Genomic DNA, 26029 nt, shown 5'->3' with positions numbered 1-26029 from the left:
GTGCCGTATGCTGAGGCAGTGAAGAGAGTAGTAGAAGAAAATAGGTCCATGGCGAGGGATCCTGAGAGGCTCCCTGTGAGTAGGCCGAGGCCAATAGAGAGGGATAGGAATAACATGTGTTTCAGTAAGGTTGGTTTATTAGCTATCATAGACATGGTTATAAACTGTACTGCTGAAATGGAATGTAAATCACAGAAAATAGATGTTCTGGTCACAGCTGCAGAGAAGCACTTGGGTGTACAAGATTTTACGGCAAAAGAGTTACAAGGTGTGTTGAATGATATCGTCCCGTCCCCCCAGGATTTCAGCCTGGTGTAGGATCAGATAGGGCCAAGTAGTGGAATAGTGGTGAGGTTTTTTAATTGGTGTAGGGTTAGTTGGTAGGGCCTTTTCCCTGTCCTTTTCTTTTCCCTTTTTGTGTCACAAAATGTAATGAATTCACACTCCAGAATAGAATGTGGAAAAACACAGGGCTAGATAAGAGAAATTGATTAGCAGGGAGGCCTCATGCTCCAGTACAGTAGGCGGTGGTGTATGCACCTTTCAGTTGTTTGCGATGAGCCAATAGATATTTTAAGAAGGTGGGCGCTTCAACAATTCGATTGGGAGTGCAATGACGAAAGCAGAAGCAATGCTTGATTCTGTTGGTGCGAGTGAAGGTAGATGAAATGAGTGGAATACTGTAACATCTAAGAATGGAGCTAAAAGGGCTAAAGTTTTAAATCAACATAAGCCTCGGTACAATAATAACTCCAATCCTTGTTGGAGTGCGATTCATGAGCAAGGATGTTTTGCGGTCACAAAGATGGCGAATGATGCATTGGGATAAGTGGAGTCAGAGTGACCAGGAGTGCTATGATGTTGATTTCATGTGTCTCAAAAGAACAAAAGGAGAAGGAACTGTGGATGTACAAATTATCGACACATGAAGTGGAATGCTATTATCCGAGTAGGGCACCAATAAAAGGTGTCATATCTGGCGTCTCGATGGATATTGAGGCTTCATGGTTTAAGATGAGCATGCCAGGAATAGTTCATTCACGTCACTTAACCCTCACTGGGAATAGAAAGGAGGAGGAAAGCCTTTCTGTATTATTGATATTTGCTGAAGAAGTTCTCCCGACCCATGTAAAGCTGAGATATATGAGATATGCGGAGTGAGCTTATGTACAAAAGCCACTTCAATGTCATAAATGTGAAACATTTGGCCACGTGTCAAGTGTTTGCAAATGGAATATCATTGTTGACGAGTTTGAGGATGAATGGGGCTGCAATTGTGATGGGAATCACATTCCAGATTTTCCTGAGTGTCCTGTTAGGGTGAAGGTGGTCAAAGTAGGAAGGATCGAGGCTGTCGAGAAGGTCTCCTATGCAGAGGCAGTGAAAATTGTTGAAGCAGCGAGTAGAGATGATGAAGCTATGGTAGTGGATGATGCCCAACAGTCTGTGGATGTCAGTCAGTGGAGAGATCCTAAAATACTAATCCTGAAGAAGGTCAATTTTGTAGCATTTATTGCGCAGGTGATTAATTGTACAAGACAAACTATCAAAAAAATTGAAGAAACTGGACATCATTGTGAAAGTGGCAAAAAGGTTATTGTATCTCCAGGATTTCACAGCTGAAACATTGCAGGCAATACAAAGATGGCGTCGAAGAACATGGCTGACGTTTTACATTCTCCCAACCAATTGTGCAATTTTGTTATTTTTTGGCGTTTTGTTTAACTTATTTTTTTACTTTTTGTGTACATAATGTTGCTGCTACCGTCTCTTATGACCGAAAAGAACTTCTGGACATCAGAAAAGTGATTACTCACCGCGGACTGGAAGAAACTTTTTCCTTTAACGAGTCCCACGAGAAGGATATCCTGCTTTCACTGGAACAGGCCCAGATCCACGCCTTTGTGTGAAGAAAAGACGCCGGAAAAGGGGACGCAGATCGGGATCCCTCTGAGAAGCCGGAGGCGAGCGAGTAAACTCCCAATGCCTTCCATTCTCCTTGCTAACGTGCAATCGTTAGAAAATAAAATTGATGACCTACTATTAAGATTATCCTACCAATGAGACATTAATAACTGTAACATCTTATGTTTCACCGAGACGTGGCTGAACGAAGAAACGGACAATATAAAACTGGCGGGATTTTCCATGCACCGGCAGAACAGAGACGCTACCTCTGGTAAGACAAGGGGTGGGGGTGTGTGTTTTTTGTCAATAACAGCTGGTGCGCGATGTCTAATATTAAAGAAGTCTCGAGGTATTGCTCGCCTGAGGTAGAGTAAGCTGTGGACCACACTATCTACCAGAGGTTGACCGAATAATCGGCATGGCCGATTAATTAGGGCCAATTTCAAGTTTTCATGACAATCGGTAATCGGTATTTTTGGATGCCGATTATGGCCGATTACATTGCATTCCACGAGGAAACTGCGTGGCAGGCTGACCACCTGTTACGCGAGTGCAGCAAGGAGCCAAAGTAAGTTGCTAGCTAGCATTAAACTTATCTTATAAAAAACAATCAATCTTCACATAATCACTAGTTGACTACACATGGTTGATGATATTACTAGGTTAACTAGCTTGTCCTGCGTTGCATATAATCAATGCGGTGTCTGTTAATTTATCATTGAATCACAGCCTACTTCGCCAAATGGGGGATGATTTAACAAAAGTGTCTTCGCGAAAAAAAGCACAATCGTTGCACGAATGTACCTAACCATAAACATAAATGAATTTCTTATAAATCAATACACAGAAGTATATATTTTTAAACCAGCATATTTAGTTAAAAGAAATTCATGTTAGCAGGCAATATTAACTAGGGAAATTGTGTCACTTCTCTTCATTGCATTCATTGCACGCAGAGTCAGGGTATATTCAACAGTTTGGGCCGCCTGGCTCGTTGCGAACTAATTTGCCAGAATTTTACATAATTATGACAGAACATTGAAGGTTGTGCAATGTAACAGCAATATTTAGATTTAGGGTTGCCACCTGTTCGATAAAATACGAAACGGTTCCGTATTTCACTGAAAGAATAAACGTTTTGTTTTCGAAATGTTCGTTTCCAGATATGACCATATTAATGACCAAAGGTTCGTATTTCTGTGTGTATTATATTATAATTAAGTCTATGATTTGATATTTGATAGAGCAGTCTGACTGAGCGGTGGTAGGCAGCAGCAGGCTCGTAAGTATTCATTCAAACTTTACTGCGTTTGCCAACAGCTCTGAGCCAACAGCTCTTGATCACAGCGCTGTTTATGACTTCAAGCCTGTCAACTCCTGAGATTAGGCTGGCAATACTAAAGTGCCTATTAGAACATCAATAATCAAAGGTATATGAAATACAAATGGTATAGAGAGAAATAGTCGACGCGTCATAATTCCTATAATAACTACAACCTAAAAGTTCTGAACTGGGAATATTGAAGAACTGGGAATATTGAACCACCAGCTTTCATATGTTCTGAGCAAGGAACTTAAACGTTAGCTTTTTTACATGGCACATATTGCACTTTTACTTTCTTCTCCAACACTGTGTTTTTGCATTATTTAAACCAAATTGAGCATGTTTCATTATTTATTTGAGACTAAATTGATTTTATATATGTATTATATTAAGTTAAAATAAAAGTGTTAATTGTTCATTCAGTATTGTTGTAATTGTCATTACTACAAATATATACACTGCTCAAAAAAATAAAGGGAACACTTAAACAACACAATGTAACTCCAAATCAATCATACTTCTGTGAAATCAAACTGTCCACTTAGGAAGCAACACTGATTGACAATAAATTTCACATGCTGTTGTGCAAATGGAATAGACAACAGGTGGAAATGATAGGCAATTAGCAAGACACCCCCAATAAAGGAGTGCTTCTGCAGGTGGGGACCACAGACCACTTCTCAGTTCCTATGCTTCCTGGCTGATGTTTTGGTCACTTTTGAATGCTGGCGGTGCTTTCACTCTAGTGGTAGCATGAGACGGAGTCTACAACCCACACAAGTGGCTCAGGTAGTGCTGCTCATCCAGGATGGCACATCAATGCGAGCTGTGGCAAGAAGGTTTGCTGTGTCTGTCAACGTAGTGTCCAGAGCATGGAGGCGCTACCAGGAGACAGGCCAGTACATCAGGAGACGTGGAGGAGGCCGTAGGAGGGCAACAACCCAGCAGCAGGACCGCTACCTCCGCCTTTGTGCAAGGAGGTTGCAGGAGGAGCACTGCCAGAGCCCTGCAAAATGACCTCCAGCAGGCCATAAATGTGCATGTGTCTGTGGTCTCCACCTGCAGAAGCACTCCTTTATTGGGGGTGTCTTGCTTATTACTTAAATCCGTTTTACCTCATTTTTACCAGCATTTCACATGTGCAACAGGGGAAAAAACATCCTAGACCACATTTACTCCACAGACAGAGATGCATACAAAGCTCTCCTCCGTCCTCCATTTGGCAAATCTGACCACAATTCTATCCTCATGATTCCTGCCTACAAGCAAAAACTAAAGCAGGAAGTACCAGTGATGCTCGTTGAATGTGGCAGGGCTTGAAAACTATTACGGACTACAAAGGGAAACCCAGAAGCGAGTTGACCAGTGACGCGAGCCAACCAGACGAGCTAAAAGCCTTTTATGCTCGCTTCGAGGCAAGCAACACTGAAGCACGCACGAGAGCACCAGCTGTTCTGGATGACAGTGTGATAATGCTCTCGGTAGCCGATGTGAACAAAACCTTTAAACAGGTCAACATTCACAAAGCCGCTGAGCCTGACAGATTACCAGGACGTGTACTCAAAGCATGCGCGGACCAACTGTCAAGTGTCTTCACTGACATTTTCAACCTCTCCCTGACCGAGTCTGTAATACCTACATGTTTCAAGCAGACCACCTTAGTCCCTGTGCCCAAGGAAGCGAAGGTAACCTGCCTAAATGATTACCGCCCCGTGGCACTCACATCAGTAGCCATGAAGTGCATTGAAAGGCTGGTCATGGCTCACATCAACAGCATCCTCCCGGACACCCTAGACCCACTCCAATTTGCATACCGCCCCAACAGATCCACAGATGACGTAATCTCAATGGCACTCCACACCGCCCTTTCTCACCTGGAAAAAAGGAACACTTATGTGAAAATGCTGTTCATCGACTACAGACCAGTGTTCAACACCATAGTGCCCACGAAGCTCATCACTAAACTAATGACTCTGGGACTAAACACCTCCCCCTGCAACTGGATCCTGGACTTCCTGACGGGCCGCCCCCAGGTTGTAAGATTAGGCAACAACACGTCTGCCACGCTGATCCTGAACACTGGGGCCCCTCAGGGGTGTGTACTTAATCCCCTCCTGTATTCCCTGTTCATCCACGACTGCATGGCCAAACACGACTCCAACACCATCATTAAGTTTGCTGACGACACAACAGTGGTAGGCCTGATCACCGACAACAATGAGACAGCCAATAGGGAGGAGGTCAGAGAACTGGCACTATGGTGCCAGGACAACAACCTCTCCCTCAATGTGAGCAAGACAAAGGAGCTGATCGTGGACTACAGGAAAAGGCGGGCCGAACAGGCCCCCATTAACATCGACGGAGCTGTAGTGAAGCGAGTCGAGAGTTTCAAGTTCCTTGGTGTCCACATCACCAACAAACTAATATGGTCCAAACATACCAAGACAGTCGTGAAGAGAGCACAACAACCTTTTCCCTCACAAGAGACTGAAAAGATTTGGCATGGGCCCCCAGATCCTAAAAAGGTTCTACAGCTGCACCATCGAGAGCATGATGACCGATTGCATCACCGCAACTCCTCGCCTGGTAAGGTGCTACAGAGGGTAGTGCGAATCGCCCAGGACATTACTGGGGCCAAGCTTCCTGCCATCTAGGACCTATATAATAGGCGGTGTCAGAGGAAAGCCCATAAAATTGTCAGACTCCAGTCACCCAAGTTATAGACTGTTTTCTCTGCTACCGCACGGCAAGCGGTACCGGAGCGCCAAGTCTAGGACCAAAAGGCTCCTCAACAGCTTCTACCCCCAAGCCATCAGACTGCTGAACAATTCATAAAAATCGCCAACAATTTACATTGACCCCCCCACCTATGCATAGTCACTTCGCCCTCACCTACATGTACAGATTACCTCAACTAGCCTGTACCCCTGCACACTGACTCGGTACCGGTGCCCCCTGTATATAGCCTCGTTATTGTTATTCTTATTGTGTTACTTTTTATTATTAATTTTTATTTTATCCTACTTGGTAAATATGTTCTTCTTCTTGAACTGCTCTGTTGGTTAAGGGTTTGTAAAGTAAGCATTTCATGGTGAAGTCTACACTTGTTGTATTCGGCGCATGAGGCAAATAAAGTTTGACTTAATTTGATTTGAAGATGCTTCCCCCTCTCAGGCCCCAGAGCCTGTGTAGGGATCTGAGCACATTTGACTAAGTGAAGGAGTACATTGACATTTGTTTCGTTTTTTGAGGATAATATGTGGAAATTATTATAATTTTTTGTTGTTGTTATATTATTATTATTTTGTATATATTTTTGTTAAAGTATTTTCGTTTTTACCCCACCCAATAGGTGGCGGCAATACACCTTTTCGGATGTAGTCTGTCAATAAATCCTTGAAGAAGAGTAAGACATTTTAAGAAGAAGTTGATATTTGGACGGATGCAGAAAGTCATATCCAAACAATTATTTAAGTCTTTGACACAACTTTTCTTATTACGGAATTCAAGAACAGTCACTTCTAAAATGTCTTTCCAGTACCCAAATGCTTACCGTGACGAGGCAGTTGTAAGTAACAGGCTAGCTTGTCATGTCGCTTCCAAGTGAATGGGGAGGAGCTAGCCACTTGCTAGCTTGCCATGTACCGGTACTAGGCTAACTAGCTAGCGCTCTTTGTTTATTTGGATAGTTTGAGGCTACTAAAATAACTTGGCGTTTGAACACATGCTCATTGCTAGCTATGAACCGAGTTCGCGAGTTAACAATAGAACATTAGTTAGCTAACTGTTAGCATAATGTTACCGGCATGGATAACCCAACCTCGAATGAATGAATGAGTCAGCCAGCCAGCTAGCTAGGCTTCGTTCGCCTTTTGTTGGCTTTGTCTCATGTTAGCTAGCTGCTAGCAAAGCTTTTTCATAGGCTGGCTAGTTAGCAAGCAAGCTAACCTTAGCGCTGTCATGTTATCGCAATACATCCAGCAACAAATGATGAATGATCAAAGTTGTTTGGTGACTGCTGCCGCACATTATGGATTTCACCTGCATGTTATTTCTCACAGGTGGATGACTACCATGGCAATAAGATTCCAGACCCGTACAGTTGGCTGGAAGACCCAGACAGCGAAAAGACGCAGGTAAACGCCCATTTGCCATTCATTCAACACTAGTTGAAGGAATGTAATCGCAACGTTACCAGTTGGTTTCGGTCAGGGAGTCATTAGTCGGGGTCAATATTTTTACATCTGATGAAATTCACATTAATTTGTATGTTATTACTTTTGTCAAGGTATAATAAAGTTAGCTGAGTTGGTCACTGTAGATTGTGCCACTGCCAACTCCTCCCCACAATCCAGGGGGGGAAAAAAATGGAAATTAAATTTGAGTCACCAACTCAGCACATCTACCTAAAATGTCCAACCAGTATTGACATAGGCTACTGACATAGTAGGTAAGGTTGCAACCAGCACCACCACCTGTGAATTAGTGGTCATTGCATTGATGTTGATATGTCTTGTTTCTTCCCAGGCTTTTGTCAATGCTCAGAACCAGCTGACACTGCCCTACTTGGAGCGCTGTGAGGTGCGGGACCTGTTCAAGGAGCGCATGACGGAGCTCTACGACTACCCCAAATACAGCTGTCCCTTCAAGAGGGGGAGCAGGTGAGAGGAGTATGCTGGGGTTGGGTCAAGGTTAGCGAGCACATCTGACCCACTTGCTTACAGCTACACTAGGGTCAGACAGCCATCCTTTGTAAATTAAGAAACTGCGGATATGGCTCGGAAAGTGGGATGAGAAAGTTGTCACATTATCCCAACCGTTACACTGAGAATATTGAATGACTGTTAGTTTTCTGGAAAAAATGTCCACAGCAGTCATTCCGACCCTAGTGCAGCTGTAAGCAAGCAGGTCGGGTCTGCTGGCTAGGTCAAGGTGTGGGAGTTTTGAGGAGCTTTGCTGCACCCTAAAACACAGGGTCATGTTCATTAGGGCATGTAACAGAAAATGTCTTAAATGTTCTGCAACAGAAAATAAAAATGAGCATTTCTTATTGGACAGCTCCAGAGGTTTATTCACTAGGAACCCATCAGAAGCAAACTATCAAATGGCGGAGGGACCTAGCTGCATTTGTCAAATAGAAAAATTATTCTGCTTCAAAACGTTTTTCGTTAAGAAAAATAATGAAGGGTAGTAGTGGTCCGATTCAATTCGAACCCTGGTGCAGTTCGCTGCAGGTGAGAAAGAAAAATAACCAGAGTCGAGCACTATTATTGGTTGTTTGACTGTGAGCATTTGATGAAATGCACACAGCATCATAACTTGAGATCTCTGAAACATTCTGTGAGTAGCAGCACATTTATGGGAGCATCCTATGTAGATTAGGGGAGACGAGGGGTTATAGGCTTTTGAATTTAGCCTATTCACGTCGGAGTTAGAGCATCTATTTCTGTTTCCTGCTGCATGTTGGAAGATCAAAGCGAAAGTAATATGAAGATTGGGACACAAGTGATGCTTCATGATAATCATAAATAGATTTAACAAAAGACATGCATAGACGCGTGGTTTTGTTTAGAAATTTTAGGTTGTTTGACATTTTGTCAATGTGAAACCAACCAGACTAAAATGTAAATAATACAAAATAACAAATAGGCGATCTCTGATTCGAACTGTAGCTCAAAACTGTGAGAAAACGCACTGAGTGGCTCAGGGGGACTTGTCTCTTGGAATACTGGGTAGTGCGGTTCCATTGATGTCTGGCTCACATTCCTGGCCCCCTCTACAGGTATTTCCACTTCTACAACACGGGTCTCCAGAACCAGAGTGTGATGTATGTTCAGGAGAGCCTGGAGGCAGAGCCCACAGTCTTTCTGGATCCAAACACTTTCTCTGAGGACGGGACTGTTGCTTTACAAGGTGGGGGACTAAAATGTGTACAAACAATATTAATATTTAAAACACATTTGTGTAGAATATTTTCTTTATTGACAATACTACACAGATGGCCGTTGTCTTCATGATATATTCTCTATTAACAATCAATGTGTGTCGCTGACTGAATACTATGTTGTCTAGCCGGACATGCAAGGCTATATGATGCGTATTCAGAAAGTATTCACACCCCTTGACTTTTTCCACATTTTGTTGTGCTACAGCCTGAATTTAAAATGATTCATTTGAGATTTGTCACTGGCCAACACACAATACCCCATCATTTCAATGTGGAATTATGTTTTTGGCCATTTTTACAAGTTAATTAAAAATGAAAAGCTGAAATGTCTTGAATCAATAAGTATTCAACCCCTTTTGTTATGGACAGCTTATATAACTTCAGGAGTAAAACTTGCCTAAAGTCAACAAGTTGCATGGACTCAGTCTTTGTGCAGTAATAGTGTTTAAACAATTTTTTGAATCACTACCTCATCTCTGTACCCAACACACTAAATTATGTAAGGTCCCTCATTTGAGCAGTGAATTTCAAACACAGATTCAACCACATAGACAAGGGAGGTTTTCCAATGCCTCATAAAGAACACCTACTGGTAGATGTGTGTGTAAAAAGGAAAAAAAATAGATATTGAATATCCCTTTGAGTATGGTGACATATTAATTACACTTTGGATGATGTATCAATACACCCAGTCAATACAAAGATACAGGCGTCCTTCCTAACTCAGTTGCCAGGGAGGAAGGAAACTGCTCAGGGATTTCAGTTTGGCCAATGGTGACTTTAAAAGAGAGTTTAATGGCTGTTATTGGATAAAACTGAAGATGGATCAACAACATTGTAGTTGCTCCACAATACTAACCTAATTGACAGTGAAAAGAAAGCCTGTACAGAATAAAACATATTCCAAAGCACTCATCCTGTTTACAACAAGGCACTGAAAGTAATACTGCAAAATATGTGGTCAAGAAATTAACTTTTTGTCCTGAATGCAAAGTGTTATGTTTGGGGAAAATCCAATACAACACGTTACTGAGTACCACTCTCCATCCTCTATTTTCAAGCATTGTGGTAGCTGCGTCATGTTATGGGTATGCTTGTAATCATTAAGGACTAGGGGGTTTTTCAGAATGGAGCTAAGCACAGGCAAAATCCTAAAGGAAAACCTGGTTGTCTGCTTTTCACCAGACAGTGGGAGATGTATTCACCTTTCAGCAGGACAATAACCTAAAACACAAGGCCAAATCTACACTGGAGTTGCTTACCACAAGACCGTGAATGTTCCTGAGTGGCCGAGTTAAAATTCTGACTTAAATCTACTGAAATCTATGGCATGACCTGAAAATAGTTGTCTAGCAATGATCAACAACCAATTTGACAGAGCTTTAAGTATTTTGAAAATAATAATGGGCAAATGTTGCACAATACAGGTGTGGAAGTCTCTTGGGCTAAAAAATGATAGCCGAACAGCTATAATCACTGCCAAAGTTTCTTATACAAAATATTGACTCGGGGGTGTGAATACTTACTTAAATTAGATTTCTGTATTTCATTTTATACATTTGTGACATTTGGAGAAAAAAAGTGTTTTCACTTCGTCATTATGTGGTATTGTGTGTGCCGTCGTGCCCAAAAGTTTTGAGAATGACACAAATATTCATTTTCAAAGTCTGCTGCCTCAGTTTGTATGATGGCAATTTGCATATACTCCAGAATGTTATGAAGAGTGATCAGATGAATTGCAATTAATTGCAAAGTCCCTCTTTGCCATGCAAATGAACTGAATCCCCCAAAACATTTCCACTGCATTTCAGCCCTACCACAAAAGGACCAGCTGACAGCATGTCAGTGATTCTCTCGTTAATACAGGTGTGAGTGTTGATGAGGACAAGGCTGGAGATCACTCTGTCATGCTGATGGAGTTCGAATAACCGACTGGAAGTTTCAAAAGGAGAATGGTGCTTGGAATCATTGTTCTTCCTCTGTCAACCATGGTTACCTGCAAGGAAACACGTGCCGTCATCATTGCTTTGCACAAAAAGGGCTTCACAGGCAAGGATATTGCTGCCAGTAAGATTGCACCTAAATCAACCATTTATTGGATCATCAAGAACTTCAAGGAGAGCGGTTCAATTGTTGTGAAGAAGGCTTCAGGGCGCCCAAGAAAGTCCAACAAGCGCCACGACCGTCTCCTAAAGTTGATTCAGCTGCGGAATCTGAGCACCACCAATACAGAGCTTGCTCAGGAATGGCAGCAGGCAGGTGTGATTGCATCTGCACGCACAGTGAGGCAAAGACTTTTTGAGGATGGCCTGGTGTCAAGAAGGGCAGCAAAGAAGCCACTTCTCTCCAGGAAAAACATCATGGACAGACTGATATTCTGCAAAAGGTACAGGGATTAGACTGCTGAGGACTGAGGTAAAGTCATTATCTCTGAATCCCCTTTCCGATTGTTTGGGGCATCTGGGGAAAAAAGCTTGTCCGGAGAAGACAAGGTGAGCGCTACCATTAGTCCTGTGTCATGCCAACAGTAAAGCATCCTGAGACCATTCATGTGTGGGGGTGCTTCTCAGCCAAGGGAGTGGGCTCACTCACAATTTTGCCTAAGAACACAGCCATGAATAAAGAATGGTACCAACACACCCCCTGAGAGCAACTTCTCCCAACCATCCAGGAACAGTTTGGTGACGAACAATGCCTTTTCCAGCATGATGGAGCACCTTGCCATAAGGCAAAAGTGATACCTAAGTGGCTCGGGGAACAAAACATAAATATTTTGGGTCCATGGCCAGGAAACTCCCCAGACCTTAATCCCTTTGAGAACTTGTGGTCAATCCTCGAGGCGGCTGGACAAACAAAAACCCCCAATCTGACAAACTCCAAGCATTGATTATGCAAGAATGGGCTGCCATCAGTCAGGATGTGGCCCAGAAGTTAATTGACAGCATGCCAGGGCGGATTACAGAGGTCTTGGAAAAAGAAGGGTCAACACTGCAAATATTGACTCTTTGCATCAACTTCATGTAATTGTCAATAAAAGCCTTTGACACTTATGAAATGCTTGTAATTATACTTCAGTATTCCATAGTAACATCTGACCAAAATATCTAAAGACACTGAAGCAGCAAACTTTGTGGAAATTAATATTTGTGTCATTCTCAACTTTTGGCCATGACTGTAGATGGGTGGGGAATACATTTTGAATTCAGGCAATAACACATAATGTAGAATACGTCAAGGGGTATGAATACTTTCTGAAGGAGCTGTACAGGGATGCAAACTCGTCTCTTAAGCGATATTCTCAATTTTGATCTCAAAATAGGCCATCCAAGTTAATTGTGTAAATCAGAAGGGGGAAAAAAAGTTTTGGGGGGGACGGGGTGTCTGTCATTTAAAATCTTTGCCTCAGCACAGAATGCATCTAAATGTTACATACAGCTGGGGTGTGCACACTGATCTTCTGTTATGTTTGTTTAATTGTTGGAGCAGCTTGCTTCTTGAGAAAAGTGCTTACGCTGTCTTTTCATTTAGCCTGTTAGAACCAAGAGCCCAGGCCAGTCTGACTAGGCGTCGCAGTCATGCAGCCTCGGAGTGCCATAGAGGAATAACGGAGCACCGTGACAGTCATGGTGCTACCTTTTACCCTTTCTACCGCATTTTAGTGCTCATTTTGTATAATTCCAGAAACCATATAATTGTCAGTTTTTGGCTGCTCATGGCCTGCTAATTGTTGGTTTGGTAGCTAGCTAGCAAACAACCTGTTAACTTGACCAATATAGGCTATGCACAAATGTGGATGGCACAGGAATAATTGAAAAGGGATAGATGGCCTACTCAGAGAGATGCTTCAAAGGTAGGATGCATACTAGTACTTTGTTGAAGCACCTTTGGCAGTGATCACAACCTTGAGTATTCTTTGGTATGATGCTGCAAGCTAGGCACACCTGTATTTGGGGAGTTTCTCCCATTTGTCTCTGAAGATCCTCTCAAGCTCTGTCAGGTTGGATAGGAAGCGTTGCTGCACAGCCATTTTCAGGTCTATCCAGAGATGTTCGATCGGTTCAAGTCTGGGTTCTGGCTGGGCCACTCAAGGACATTCATAGACTTGTCCCAAAGCCACTCCTATGTTGTCTTGACTGTATGCGTAGGGTTGTTGTCCTGTTCGAAGGTGAAACTTCTCGTGCAGGTTTTCATGAAGGTTCTATCTGTACTTTGCTCCGGTCATCTTTCCCTCGATCCTGACTAGTCTCCCAGTCCCTTCCGCTGAAAAACATCCCCACAGCATGATGCTGCCACCCATGCTTCACTGTAGGGATGGTGCCAGGTTTCCTCCAGACGTGACGCTTGGCATTCAGGCCAAAGAGTTCAATCTTGCTTTCGTCAGACCAGAGAATCTTGTTTCTCATGGTCGGATACCTTTTGGCAATCTCCAAGCGGGCTGTTGTGGCTTTTACTGAGTGTTTTCCGTCTGGACACTCTAACATAAAGGCCTGATTGGGGGAGTGCTGCAGAGATGGTTGTCCTTCTGGAAGGTTCTCCCACCTCCACAGAGGAACTCTGGAGCTCTGTCAGTGACCATCAGGTTCTTGGTCACCTCCCTGAGGTCTTGTTGGTTCCAAACTTCTTCAATTTAAGAATGATGCTGGCCACTGTGTTCTTGGGGACCTTCAATGCTGCAGAATAATTTTTGTTGTACCCTTCCCCAGATCTGTGCCTCAACACAATCCTGTCTCTGAGCTTTTCAGACAATTCCTTCAACCTCATGGCTTGGTTTTTGCTCTGAGATGCACTGTCAAATTTGGGACCTTTTTAAATAGACAGGTGTGAAAAGAAAGGTGGACTCCAAGTTGTAGAAACATGTCAAGGATGATCAATGGAAACAGGATGCATCTGAGCTCAATTTTGAGGCTCATAGCAAAGGGTGTTATTTCTGTTTTTTTATTTTAATACATTTGCAATAATATCTAAACCTGTTCACTTTGCCATTATGGGGTATTGTGTCGAGTGTGACGAGAAACATTTAATTCATTTTATAATAAGGCTATAATGTAACAAAATGTAGAAAAAGCCAAGGGTCTAAATACTTCCCGACTGGTGTGTGTGTGTGAGATATAGTACCAGTCAAAAGTTTGGACACCTACTCATTCCAGGTTTTTTTTTTTTTTTTTTTATAACACAATTTTTTACATTGTAGAATAACAGTGAAGACATCAACTATGAAATAACACACAGAATCATGTAGTAATAATAAATAAATAAATAAATATTTTACATTTAAGTTTCTTAAAAATAGCCACTCTTTGCCTTGATGACAGCTTAGCACACTCTTGGCATTTTCTCAACCAGCTTCACCTGGAATGCTTTTCCAACTGTTTGTTGGCTGCTTTTTCTTCTCTGCGGTCCAACTCATCCCAAACCATCTCAATTGGGTTGAGTTCAGGTGATTTTTGTGGAGGCCAGGTCATCTGATGCAGCACTTCATCACTCTCCTTCTTGGTCAAATAGCCCTTACAGCCTGGAGGTGTGTTTGGTCATTGTCCTGTTGTTGAAAAACAAATGATAAGCGCAAACCAGATGGGATAACGTATCGATGCAGTTAATGCTGGTTAAGTGTGCCTTGAATTCTAAATAAATCACTGACAGTTCCACCAGCAAAGCACCCACACACCATCACACCACCACCTCCATGCTTCACGGTGGGACCACACATGCAGAGATCATCCGTTCACCTATTCTGCGTCTCAGAAAGACATGGTGGTTGGAACCTAAAATCAAATTTGGACTCATCAGACAAAAGGACATGTTTCCACCAGTCTAATGTCCATTGCTCATGTTTCTTGGCCCAAGCAACTCTCTTCTTTTTATTGGTGGTGTCCTTTAGTAGTGGTTTCTTTGCAGCAATTCGACCATGAAGGCCTGATTTCATGCAGTCTCCTCTGAACAGTTGATGTTGTCAGTTACTTGAACTCTGTGAAGCAAATATTTGGGCTGCGATTTCTGAGGCTGGTAACTCTAATGAGAGGTAACTCTGTCTTCCTTTCCTGTGACAGTCCTCATGAGAGCCCGTTTCATCATAGCGCTTGATGGTTTTTGCGACTGCACTTGAAGAAACTTTCAAAGTTCTTAATTTTCCAGATTGACTGACCTTTATTTGTTTTAAAGTAATGATTGACTGTCGTTTCTCTTTGCTTATTTGAGCTGTTCTTGCCTAAATTTGGACTTGGTCTTTTACCAAATAGGGCTATCTTCTGTATACTACCCTACCTTGTCACAACACAACTGATTTGGCTCAAACACATTAAGAAGGAAAGAAATTCCACAAATGTATTTTTAACAAGGCACACTGTTAATTGAAATGCGTTCCAGGTGACTAACTCATGAAGCTGGTTGAGCGTGTCAAGAGTCTGCAAAGCTGACATCAAGGCAAAGGGTGGCTACTTTGAAGATTATAAAAAAATATATAGATATTTTGATTTAACACTTTTTGTTTACTACATGATTCCATATGTTGTTTCATAGTGTTGATATCTTCACTATTATTCTACATTGTAGAAGTAAAGAAACCCTGTAATGAGTAGGTGTGCCCAAACTTCTGACAGGTACTGTATTTTCGAAGAACTTCACCTGTCGGCCAAATTTTGGTCGTGGACCACAAGTCGGGGAATCTTGGCATAGGTTAACTCATTGTGCCCCTGCTCTCCGCCATCTCCTGTTATGTCTTCACTATAAAAGTCTTACTTGGTTAAATAAAGGCTTTAAATCAGGTTCTGTCAATCCTCAGGCTATGCGTTCTCGGAGGATGGCGAATACCTGGCGTATGGTACCAGCGCCAGCGGCTCGGACTGGGTGGAGATGCACTTCTTGCAGGTGGAGGGGGCTGTGGCCCTCAAGGACAAACTAGAGAGGGTTAAGTTCAGCTGCATGTCCTGGACCCATGACGGCAAGGGCCTCTTCTACAACTCTTACCCCATGCAGGAGGGCAAGAGCGATGGTGAGCATCCTGGCTAAGTAGACACACACTGAACAAAAATATAAACGCAACATGTAAAGTGTGGGTCCCATGTATCTTGACTTGAAATAAAAGATCCCAGAAGTGTTCAATACCAAAAAAAACCTGTCACGCCCTGACCTACTCTACCATAGAAAATAAAAACTTTCTATGGTCAGAAACGTGACAGTACCCCCCCAAAGGTGCGGACTCCGAACGCAAAACCCTAAACAACAAATAAAAAACAGGGAGGGTTAGGGTGTGTGTCTAATGTCGGTGGCGGCTCTGGTGCAGGATGAAGAACCTTCTCATCCTGCGGATCCTCCTGCATCGGAGGCGGTTCTGGTGTGGGACGAAGAACCCTCTCATCCTGCTTATCCCCCAGCATAGGAGGTGGCTCCGGTTCAGGGCATAGCCCCCGCTCCGCCAGCTGATCCCTCCGCTTTCGTGTCACCGGACCATGGTTCATCGCCGGAGGCTCTGGACTGCAGAACGCCGCTGGAGACTCTGGACTGCAGACCGCCGCTGGAGACTCTGGACTGCAGACCGCCGCTGGAGACTCCGGACTGCAGACCGTCGCTGAAGACTCCGGACTGGGGGACGTCGCTGAAGACTCCGGACTGGGCGACGTCGCTGAAAACTCCGGGCTGTGGGCCGTCTCAGGAGGCTCCGGGCTGTGGGCCGTCTCAGGAGGCTCCGGACTGTGGGCCGTCTCAGGAGGTTCCGGACTGTGGGCCGTCTCAGGAGGCTCCGGGCTGTGGGCCGTCTCAGGAGGCTCCGGACTGTGGGCCGTCTCAGGAGGTTCCGGACTGTGGGCCGTCTCAGGAGGTTCCGGACTGTGGGCCGTCTCAGGAGGTTCCGGACTGTGGGCCGTCTCAGGAGGTTCCGGACTGTGGGCCGTCTCAGGAGGCTCCGGACTGTGGGCCGTCTCAGGAGGCTCCGGACTGTGGGCCGTCTCAGGAGGCTCCGGACTGTGGGCCGTCTCAGGAGGCTCCGTCTGTGGGCCGTCTCAGGAGGCTTCGGACTGTGGGCCGTCTCAGGAGGTTCCGGACTGTGGGCCGTCTCAGGAGGTTCCGGACTGTGGGCCATCTCAGGAGGTTCCGGACTGTGGGCCGTCTCAGGAGGTTCCGGACTGTGGGCCGTCTCAGGAGGTTCCGGACTGTGGGCCGTCTCAGGAGGTTCCGGACTGTAGGACGTCTCAGGAGGTTTCGGACTGTAGGACGTCTCAGGAGGTTCCGGACTGGGAACTATCGCTGGAAGCTCCGGACTGGGAACTGTCGCCGGAAGCTCTGGACTGTTATCATCCCAAAAAAACAACAAACAAAACATAGAAATACAGAAACTAGAACCCCACATAGAAATACAGAAACTAGACAAAACCCCCAACATAGAAAAAAGAAACTAGAACCAACATAGAAATAAATAAACTAGACAAAACCCCCTGTCACGCCCTGACCTACACCATTCATAGAAAATAAAAGCTTTCTATGGTCAGAACGCGACAATCTGCTAGTTAGCTAGCTCAGTGATCAATGATTTTTTTTTAATTGATTGTGATTTATCTTCAATGCTCTTAAATAATAGCTTCATAATATAGCCTAATATTAATAATCTTTTAACTCATATATGTTTCGCTGGCTAATGGCTTGTGTGGATATTTTAGTATATATATATATATATGGTGGTTAGGTAAAGTCTGTGCTACCTGTGCTTGGTGCTTAATTTGTAAATCGGGAGGGGCAGGACTAAAAAGTGAGCGCTAGAGGGGGGGTGACCTTGGGAGCTCTGAGGTACCGGAACGCATGATATATAAAATAAAAAAAACATTATAATAAAGCATTGCATGCATATCATTGTATTTGCATAGTGGCATAGAGCAGAAGTTACACACAAGAGTACCATTGTTTTGTAGCCTACGGTCTGGGAGAAATATGGCCTTTTATAAATGCATTTCATGCAATTCTATGTCACTTTACATGACTGGAGACTGCCAGAATCTTTAGTAAATACCATACAAACGATCGAAATGACAGGCTGCTTTGACACTGACAAACTGAGAATCTGAGATCAATAAAAACGACCTTGTCTTGAACCAATCAATATTATAGGCCTGTACTGTACAATATGAGGAGGAAATTATAGTCCTAGTTTCATTGACTCACCCAATGATGTGCAGCTCACTTGCCGGCGATAGCCAATGTGCTTGTGCCAAAAGCCTACCTCTTTCATAAACAATGTTTGCTCAAAAGGCCTATTTAGGGCTAGGCCCCTTTTCTCCACTTCCTGTCTGAATGACGTGCCCAAAGTAAACTGCCTGTAGCTCAGGCCCTGAAGCCAGGATATGCATATAATTGGTACCATTGGAAAGAAAACACTTTGACGTTTGTAGAAATGTTAAAATAATGTAGGAGAATTTAACACAATAGATATGGTAGGAGAAAATCTAAAGAAAAACCAACCTGAATTTTTATTTTGAGAGACCATCCTCTTAGAATTGCAAGAGAAAAGTCATATTGAAAATTAGCTCCCGGGATGCAATTCCTATGGCTTCCACAGGGTGTCAGCAGTCTATGTTCAAGGTTTCAGGCCTTTAACTTCAAAAACGAATAAGCAATACAAGTTTTAGTAGAAGGACACAATCTTGAAAATGTGTGTTTGCGTGCGCCATGAAGACATTACGCACCTGCTAAAATCGGTTTCCTATTGAACATACTTCTTTCCAAAATAAATATTATCGTTTGATTACATTTTACGGTATCTGAGGAGTAAATAGAAATGTATTTTGACTTGTTGAAACAAAGTTTAGGGGTAGATTCCTTTCTCTGCAAGTTGAACGAGTGGATTACTCAAATCGATGGCGCCAACTAAACTGACTTTTTGGGATATAAAGAATGATTTTATCTAAGAAAAGGACACTACATGTTATAGCTGCTGTATGGACAAAAAGTGCTTTCACTTCTAAACTTGTCACCTGACATGGATTTTAATACTCTGAATTTAAAATTAAGTCTGCACTTTAACCTCATAGTCATTTTATCATTTAAAATCCAAAGTGCTGGAGTACAGAGCCAAAACACTTTTGAAGCTCACTGTAAGTAATTGCTATGACATTAGTGCTTTCAGAATGAGTTAGGATCTTGTGTTTACTTTCAACTCTTGCATGTAAATATATAGCCTCAAATCATTATAGATTGAAATTTAGCCTGCCAAAACCCACTCTTCCATCCAGAAATCGACCAATAGACAGCGCTCTCAAGACTCTGGAGGTTGTCTTGGAAGTGATTGTGTCCAGCTAAACAAGGCTGGAGCTTAGACCCATACCACAGAGTTTCTTTGCCCGTACAGTCAGTGGCTTCAAAATTCAAGTTGATGTTTGGGAGGGCATGAGACAAAGTATTGTGTAGTACCCTATCGGTAGAAAGAGTTGTGTGTGTTAACTGTAGGGGTAGCCATGGTGCTGGAGATCAGGAGTGTCTGAGAAAGGCAGGTTGAGGTTGCCAGGATCACAGTAGTACAGAAGGTGCCGTATGCTGAGGCAGTGAAGAGAGTAGTAGAAGAAAATAGGTCCATGGCGAGGGATCCTGAGAGGCTCCCTGTGAGTAGGCCGAGGCCAATAGAGAGGGATAGGAATAACATGTGTTTCAGTAAGGTTGGTTTATTAGCTATCATAGACATGGTTATAAACTGTACTGCTGAAATGGAATGTAAATCACAGAAAATAGATGTTCTGGTCACAGCTGCAGAGAAGCACTTGGGTGTACAAGATTTTACGGCAAAAGAGTTACAAGGTGTGTTGAATGATATCGTCCCGTCCCCCAGGATTTCAGCCTGGTGTAGGATCAGATAGGGCCAAGTAGTGGAATAGTGGTGAGGTTTTTTAATTGGTGTAGGGTTAGTTGGTAGGGCCTTTTCCCTGTCCTTTTCTTTTCCCTTTTTGTGTCACAAAATGTAATGAATTCACACTCCAGAATAGAATGTGGAAAAACACAGGGCTAGATAAGAGAAATTGATTAGCAGGGAGGCCTCATGCTCCAGTACAGTAGGCGGTGGTGTATGCACCTTTCAGTTGTTTGCGATGAGCCAATAGATATTTTAAGAAGGTGGGCGCTTCAACAATTCGATTGGGAGTGCAATGACGAAAGCAGAAGCAATGCTTGATTCTGTTGGTGCGAGTGAAGGTAGATGAAATGAGTGGAATACTGTAACATCTAAGAATGGAGCTAAAAGGGCTAAAGTTTTAAATCAACATAAGCCTCGGTACAATAATAACTCCAATCCTTGTTGGAGTGCGATTCATGAGCAAGGATGTTTTGCGGTCACAAAGATGGCGAATGATGCATTGGGATAAGTGGAGTCAGAGTGACCAGGAGTGCTATGATGTTGATTTCATGTGTCTCAAAAGAACAAAAGGAGAAGGAACTGTGGATGTACAAATTATCGACACATGAAGTGGAATGCTATTATCCGAGTAGGGCACCAATAAAAGGTGTCATATCTGGCGTCTCGATGGATATTGAGGCTTCATGGTTTAAGATGAGCATGCCAGGAATAGTTCATTCACGTCACTTAACCCTCACTGGGAATAGAAAGGAGGAGGAAAGCCTTTCTGTATTATTGATATTTGCTGAAGAAGTTCTCCCGACCCATGTAAAGCTGAGATATATGAGATATGCGGAGTGAGCTTATGTACAAAAGCCACTTCAATGTCATAAATGTGAAACATTTGGCCACGTGTCAAGTGTTTGCAAATGGAATATCATTGTTGACGAGTTTGAGGATGAATGGGGCTGCAATTGTGATGGGAATCACATTCCAGATTTTCCTGAGTGTCCTGTTAGGGTGAAGGTGGTCAAAGTAGGAAGGATCGAGGCTGTCGAGAAGGTCTCCTATGCAGAGGCAGTGAAAATTGTTGAAGCAGCGAGTAGAGATGATGAAGCTATGGTAGTGGATGATGCCCAACAGTCTGTGGATGTCAGTCAGTGGAGAGATCCTAAAATACTAATCCTGAAGAAGGTCAATTTTGTAGCATTTATTGCGCAGGTGATTAATTGTACAAGACAAACTATCAAAAAAATTGAAGAAACTGGACATCATTGTGAAAGTGGCAAAAAGGTTATTGTATCTCCAGGATTTCACAGCTGAAACATTGCAGGCAATACAAAGATGGCGTCGAAGAACATGGCTGACGTTTTACATTCTCCCAACCAATTGTGCAATTTTGTTATTTTTTGGCGTTTTGTTTAACTTATTTTTTTACTTTTTGTGTACATAATGTTGCTGCTACCGTCTCTTATGACCGAAAAGAACTTCTGGACATCAGAAAAGTGATTACTCACCGCGGACTGGAAGAAACTTTTTCCTTTAACGAGTCCCACGAGAAGGATATCCTGCTTTCACTGGAACAGGCCCAGATCCACGCCTTTGTGTGAAGAAAAGACGCCGGAAAAGGGGACGCAGATCGGGATCCCTCTGAGAAGCCGGAGGCGAGCGAGTAAACTCCCAATGCCTTCCATTCTCCTTGCTAACGTGCAATCGTTAGAAAATAAAATTGATGACCTACTATTAAGATTATCCTACCAATGAGACATTAATAACTGTAACATCTTATGTTTCACCGAGACGTGGCTGAACGAAGAAACGGACAATATAAAACTGGCGGGATTTTCCATGCACCGGCAGAACAGAGACGCTACCTCTGGTAAGACAAGGGGTGGGGGTGTGTGTTTTTTGTCAATAACAGCTGGTGCGCGATGTCTAATATTAAAGAAGTCTCGAGGTATTGCTCGCCTGAGGTAGAGTAAGCTGTGGACCACACTATCTACCAGAGGTTGACCGAATAATCGGCATGGCCGATTAATTAGGGCCAATTTCAAGTTTTCATGACAATCGGTAATCGGTATTTTTGGATGCCGATTATGGCCGATTACATTGCATTCCACGAGGAAACTGCGTGGCAGGCTGACCACCTGTTACGCGAGTGCAGCAAGGAGCCAAAGTAAGTTGCTAGCTAGCATTAAACTTATCTTATAAAAAACAATCAATCTTCACATAATCACTAGTTGACTACACATGGTTGATGATATTACTAGGTTAACTAGCTTGTCCTGCGTTGCATATAATCAATGCGGTGTCTGTTAATTTATCATTGAATCACAGCCTACTTCGCCAAATGGGGGATGATTTAACAAAAGTGTCTTCGCGAAAAAAAGCACAATCGTTGCACGAATGTACCTAACCATAAACATAAATGAATTTCTTATAAATCAATACACAGAAGTATATATTTTTAAACCAGCATATTTAGTTAAAAGAAATTCATGTTAGCAGGCAATATTAACTAGGGAAATTGTGTCACTTCTCTTCATTGCATTCATTGCACGCAGAGTCAGGGTATATTCAACAGTTTGGGCCGCCTGGCTCGTTGCGAACTAATTTGCCAGAATTTTACATAATTATGACAGAACATTGAAGGTTGTGCAATGTAACAGCAATATTTAGATTTAGGGTTGCCACCTGTTCGATAAAATACGAAACGGTTCCGTATTTCACTGAAAGAATAAACGTTTTGTTTTCGAAATGTTCGTTTCCAGATATGACCATATTAATGACCAAAGGTTCGTATTTCTGTGTGTATTATATTATAATTAAGTCTATGATTTGATATTTGATAGAGCAGTCTGACTGAGCGGTGGTAGGCAGCAGCAGGCTCGTAAGTATTCATTCAAACTTTACTGCGTTTGCCAACAGCTCTGAGCCAACAGCTCTTGATCACAGCGCTGTTTATGACTTCAAGCCTGTCAACTCCTGAGATTAGGCTGGCAATACTAAAGTGCCTATTAGAACATCAATAATCAAAGGTATATGAAATACAAATGGTATAGAGAGAAATAGTCGACGCGTCATAATTCCTATAATAACTACAACCTAAAAGTTCTGAACTGGGAATATTGAAGAACTGGGAATATTGAACCACCAGCTTTCATATGTTCTGAGCAAGGAACTTAAACGTTAGCTTTTTTACATGGCACATATTGCACTTTTACTTTCTTCTCCAACACTGTGTTTTTGCATTATTTAAACCAAATTGAGCATGTTTCATTATTTATTTGAGACTAAATTGATTTTATATATGTATTATATTAAGTTAAAATAAAAGTGTTAATTGTTCATTCAGTATTGTTGTAATTGTCATTACTACAAATATATACACTGCTCAAAAAAATAAAGGGAACACTTAAACAACACAATGTAACTCCAAATCAATCATACTTCTGTGAAATCAAACTGTCCACTTAGGAAGCAACACTGATTGACAATAAATTTCACATGCTGTTGTGCAAATGGAATAGACAACAGGTGGAAATGATAGGCAATTAGCAAGACACCCCCAATAAAGGAGTGCTTCTGCAGGTGGGGACCACAGACCACTTCTCAGTTCCTATGCTTCCTGGCTGATGTTTTGGTCACTTTTGAATGCTGGCGGTGCTTTCACTCTAGTGGTAGCATGAGACGGAGTCTACAACCCACACAAGTGGCTCAGGTAGTGCTGCTCATCCAGGATGGCACATCAATGCGAGCTGTGGCAAGAAGGTTTGCTGTGTCTGTCAACGTAGTGTCCAGAGCATGGAGGCGCTACCAGGAGACAGGCCAGTACATCAGGAGACGTGGAGGAGGCCGTAGGAGGGCAACAACCCAGCAGCAGGACCGCTACCTCCGCCTTTGTGCAAGGAGGTTGCAGGAGGAGCACTGCCAGAGCCCTGCAAAATGACCTCCAGCAGGCCATAAATGTGCATGTGTCTGTGGTCTCCACCTGCAGAAGCACTCCTTTATTGGGGGTGTCTTGCTTATTACTTAAATCCGTTTTACCTCATTTTTACCAGCATTTCACATGTGCAACAGGGGAAAAAACATCCTAGACCACATTTACTCCACAGACAGAGATGCATACAAAGCTCTCCTCCGTCCTCCATTTGGCAAATCTGACCACAATTCTATCCTCATGATTCCTGCCTACAAGCAAAAACTAAAGCAGGAAGTACCAGTGATGCTCGTTGAATGTGGCAGGGCTTGAAAACTATTACGGACTACAAAGGGAAACCCAGAAGCGAGTTGACCAGTGACGCGAGCCAACCAGACGAGCTAAAAGCCTTTTATGCTCGCTTCGAGGCAAGCAACACTGAAGCACGCACGAGAGCACCAGCTGTTCTGGATGACAGTGTGATAATGCTCTCGGTAGCCGATGTGAACAAAACCTTTAAACAGGTCAACATTCACAAAGCCGCTGAGCCTGACAGATTACCAGGACGTGTACTCAAAGCATGCGCGGACCAACTGTCAAGTGTCTTCACTGACATTTTCAACCTCTCCCTGACCGAGTCTGTAATACCTACATGTTTCAAGCAGACCACCTTAGTCCCTGTGCCCAAGGAAGCGAAGGTAACCTGCCTAAATGATTACCGCCCCGTGGCACTCACATCAGTAGCCATGAAGTGCATTGAAAGGCTGGTCATGGCTCACATCAACAGCATCCTCCCGGACACCCTAGACCCACTCCAATTTGCATACCGCCCCAACAGATCCACAGATGACGTAATCTCAATGGCACTCCACACCGCCCTTTCTCACCTGGAAAAAAGGAACACTTATGTGAAAATGCTGTTCATCGACTACAGACCAGTGTTCAACACCATAGTGCCCACGAAGCTCATCACTAAACTAATGACTCTGGGACTAAACACCTCCCCCTGCAACTGGATCCTGGACTTCCTGACGGGCCGCCCCCAGGTTGTAAGATTAGGCAACAACACGTCTGCCACGCTGATCCTGAACACTGGGGCCCCTCAGGGGTGTGTACTTAATCCCCTCCTGTATTCCCTGTTCATCCACGACTGCATGGCCAAACACGACTCCAACACCATCATTAAGTTTGCTGACGACACAACAGTGGTAGGCCTGATCACCGACAACAATGAGACAGCCAATAGGGAGGAGGTCAGAGAACTGGCACTATGGTGCCAGGACAACAACCTCTCCCTCAATGTGAGCAAGACAAAGGAGCTGATCGTGGACTACAGGAAAAGGCGGGCCGAACAGGCCCCCATTAACATCGACGGAGCTGTAGTGAAGCGAGTCGAGAGTTTCAAGTTCCTTGGTGTCCACATCACCAACAAACTAATATGGTCCAAACATACCAAGACAGTCGTGAAGAGAGCACAACAACCTTTTCCCTCACAAGAGACTGAAAAGATTTGGCATGGGCCCCCAGATCCTAAAAAGGTTCTACAGCTGCACCATCGAGAGCATGATGACCGATTGCATCACCGCAACTCCTCGCCTGGTAAGGTGCTACAGAGGGTAGTGCGAATCGCCCAGGACATTACTGGGGCCAAGCTTCCTGCCATCTAGGACCTATATAATAGGCGGTGTCAGAGGAAAGCCCATAAAATTGTCAGACTCCAGTCACCCAAGTTATAGACTGTTTTCTCTGCTACCGCACGGCAAGCGGTACCGGAGCGCCAAGTCTAGGACCAAAAGGCTCCTCAACAGCTTCTACCCCCAAGCCATCAGACTGCTGAACAATTCATAAAAATCGCCAACAATTTACATTGACCCCCCCACCTATGCATAGTCACTTCGCCCTCACCTACATGTACAGATTACCTCAACTAGCCTGTACCCCTGCACACTGACTCGGTACCGGTGCCCCCTGTATATAGCCTCGTTATTGTTATTCTTATTGTGTTACTTTTTATTATTAATTTTTATTTTATCCTACTTGGTAAATATGTTCTTCTTCTTGAACTGCTCTGTTGGTTAAGGGTTTGTAAAGTAAGCATTTCATGGTGAAGTCTACACTTGTTGTATT

At 43.4% G+C, this 26029-nt stretch overlaps 1 protein-coding gene across 1 annotated transcript; it reads left to right on the top strand.

Annotated features, from left to right (window-relative positions):
• Positions 1-6603: 6603 nt before the first annotated feature.
• On the top strand, positions 6604-16199 carry LOC145879758 (prolyl endopeptidase). The gene is made up of 5 exons (XM_082976122.1): positions 6604-6800; positions 7294-7368; positions 7760-7893; positions 9015-9145; positions 15958-16199. The coding sequence occupies exons 1-5, from the start codon at positions 6675-6677 to the stop codon at positions 16182-16184; spliced, it is 693 nt and encodes a 230-aa protein (XP_082832248.1). The 5' UTR covers positions 6604-6674; the 3' UTR covers positions 16185-16199.
• Positions 16200-26029: the final 9830 nt, after the last annotated feature.

Source organism: Salmo salar, chromosome 06 (genome assembly GCF_965601325.2).
Source record: "Salmo salar chromosome 06, fSalSal1, whole genome shotgun sequence".
Classification (NCBI taxonomy): Eukaryota; Metazoa; Chordata; class Actinopteri; order Salmoniformes; family Salmonidae; genus Salmo; species Salmo salar.
This window is presented reverse-complemented; position numbering and strand designations above follow the sequence as displayed.

Bases quoted from the DNA above. Each gene is read 5' to 3' on its own strand.
- LOC145879758 (XM_082976122.1), top strand. From the start codon at position 6,675: ATGCAGAAAGTCATATCCAAACAATTATTTAAGTCTTTGACACAACTT. The intron at 7,894-9,014 runs GTGAGAGGAGTA...CCCCCTCTACAG, and splicing joins CCCTTCAAGAGGGGGAGCAG to GTATTTCCACTTCTACAACA. The intron at 9,146-15,957 runs GTGGGGGACTAA...GTCAATCCTCAG, and splicing joins CGGGACTGTTGCTTTACAAG to GCTATGCGTTCTCGGAGGAT.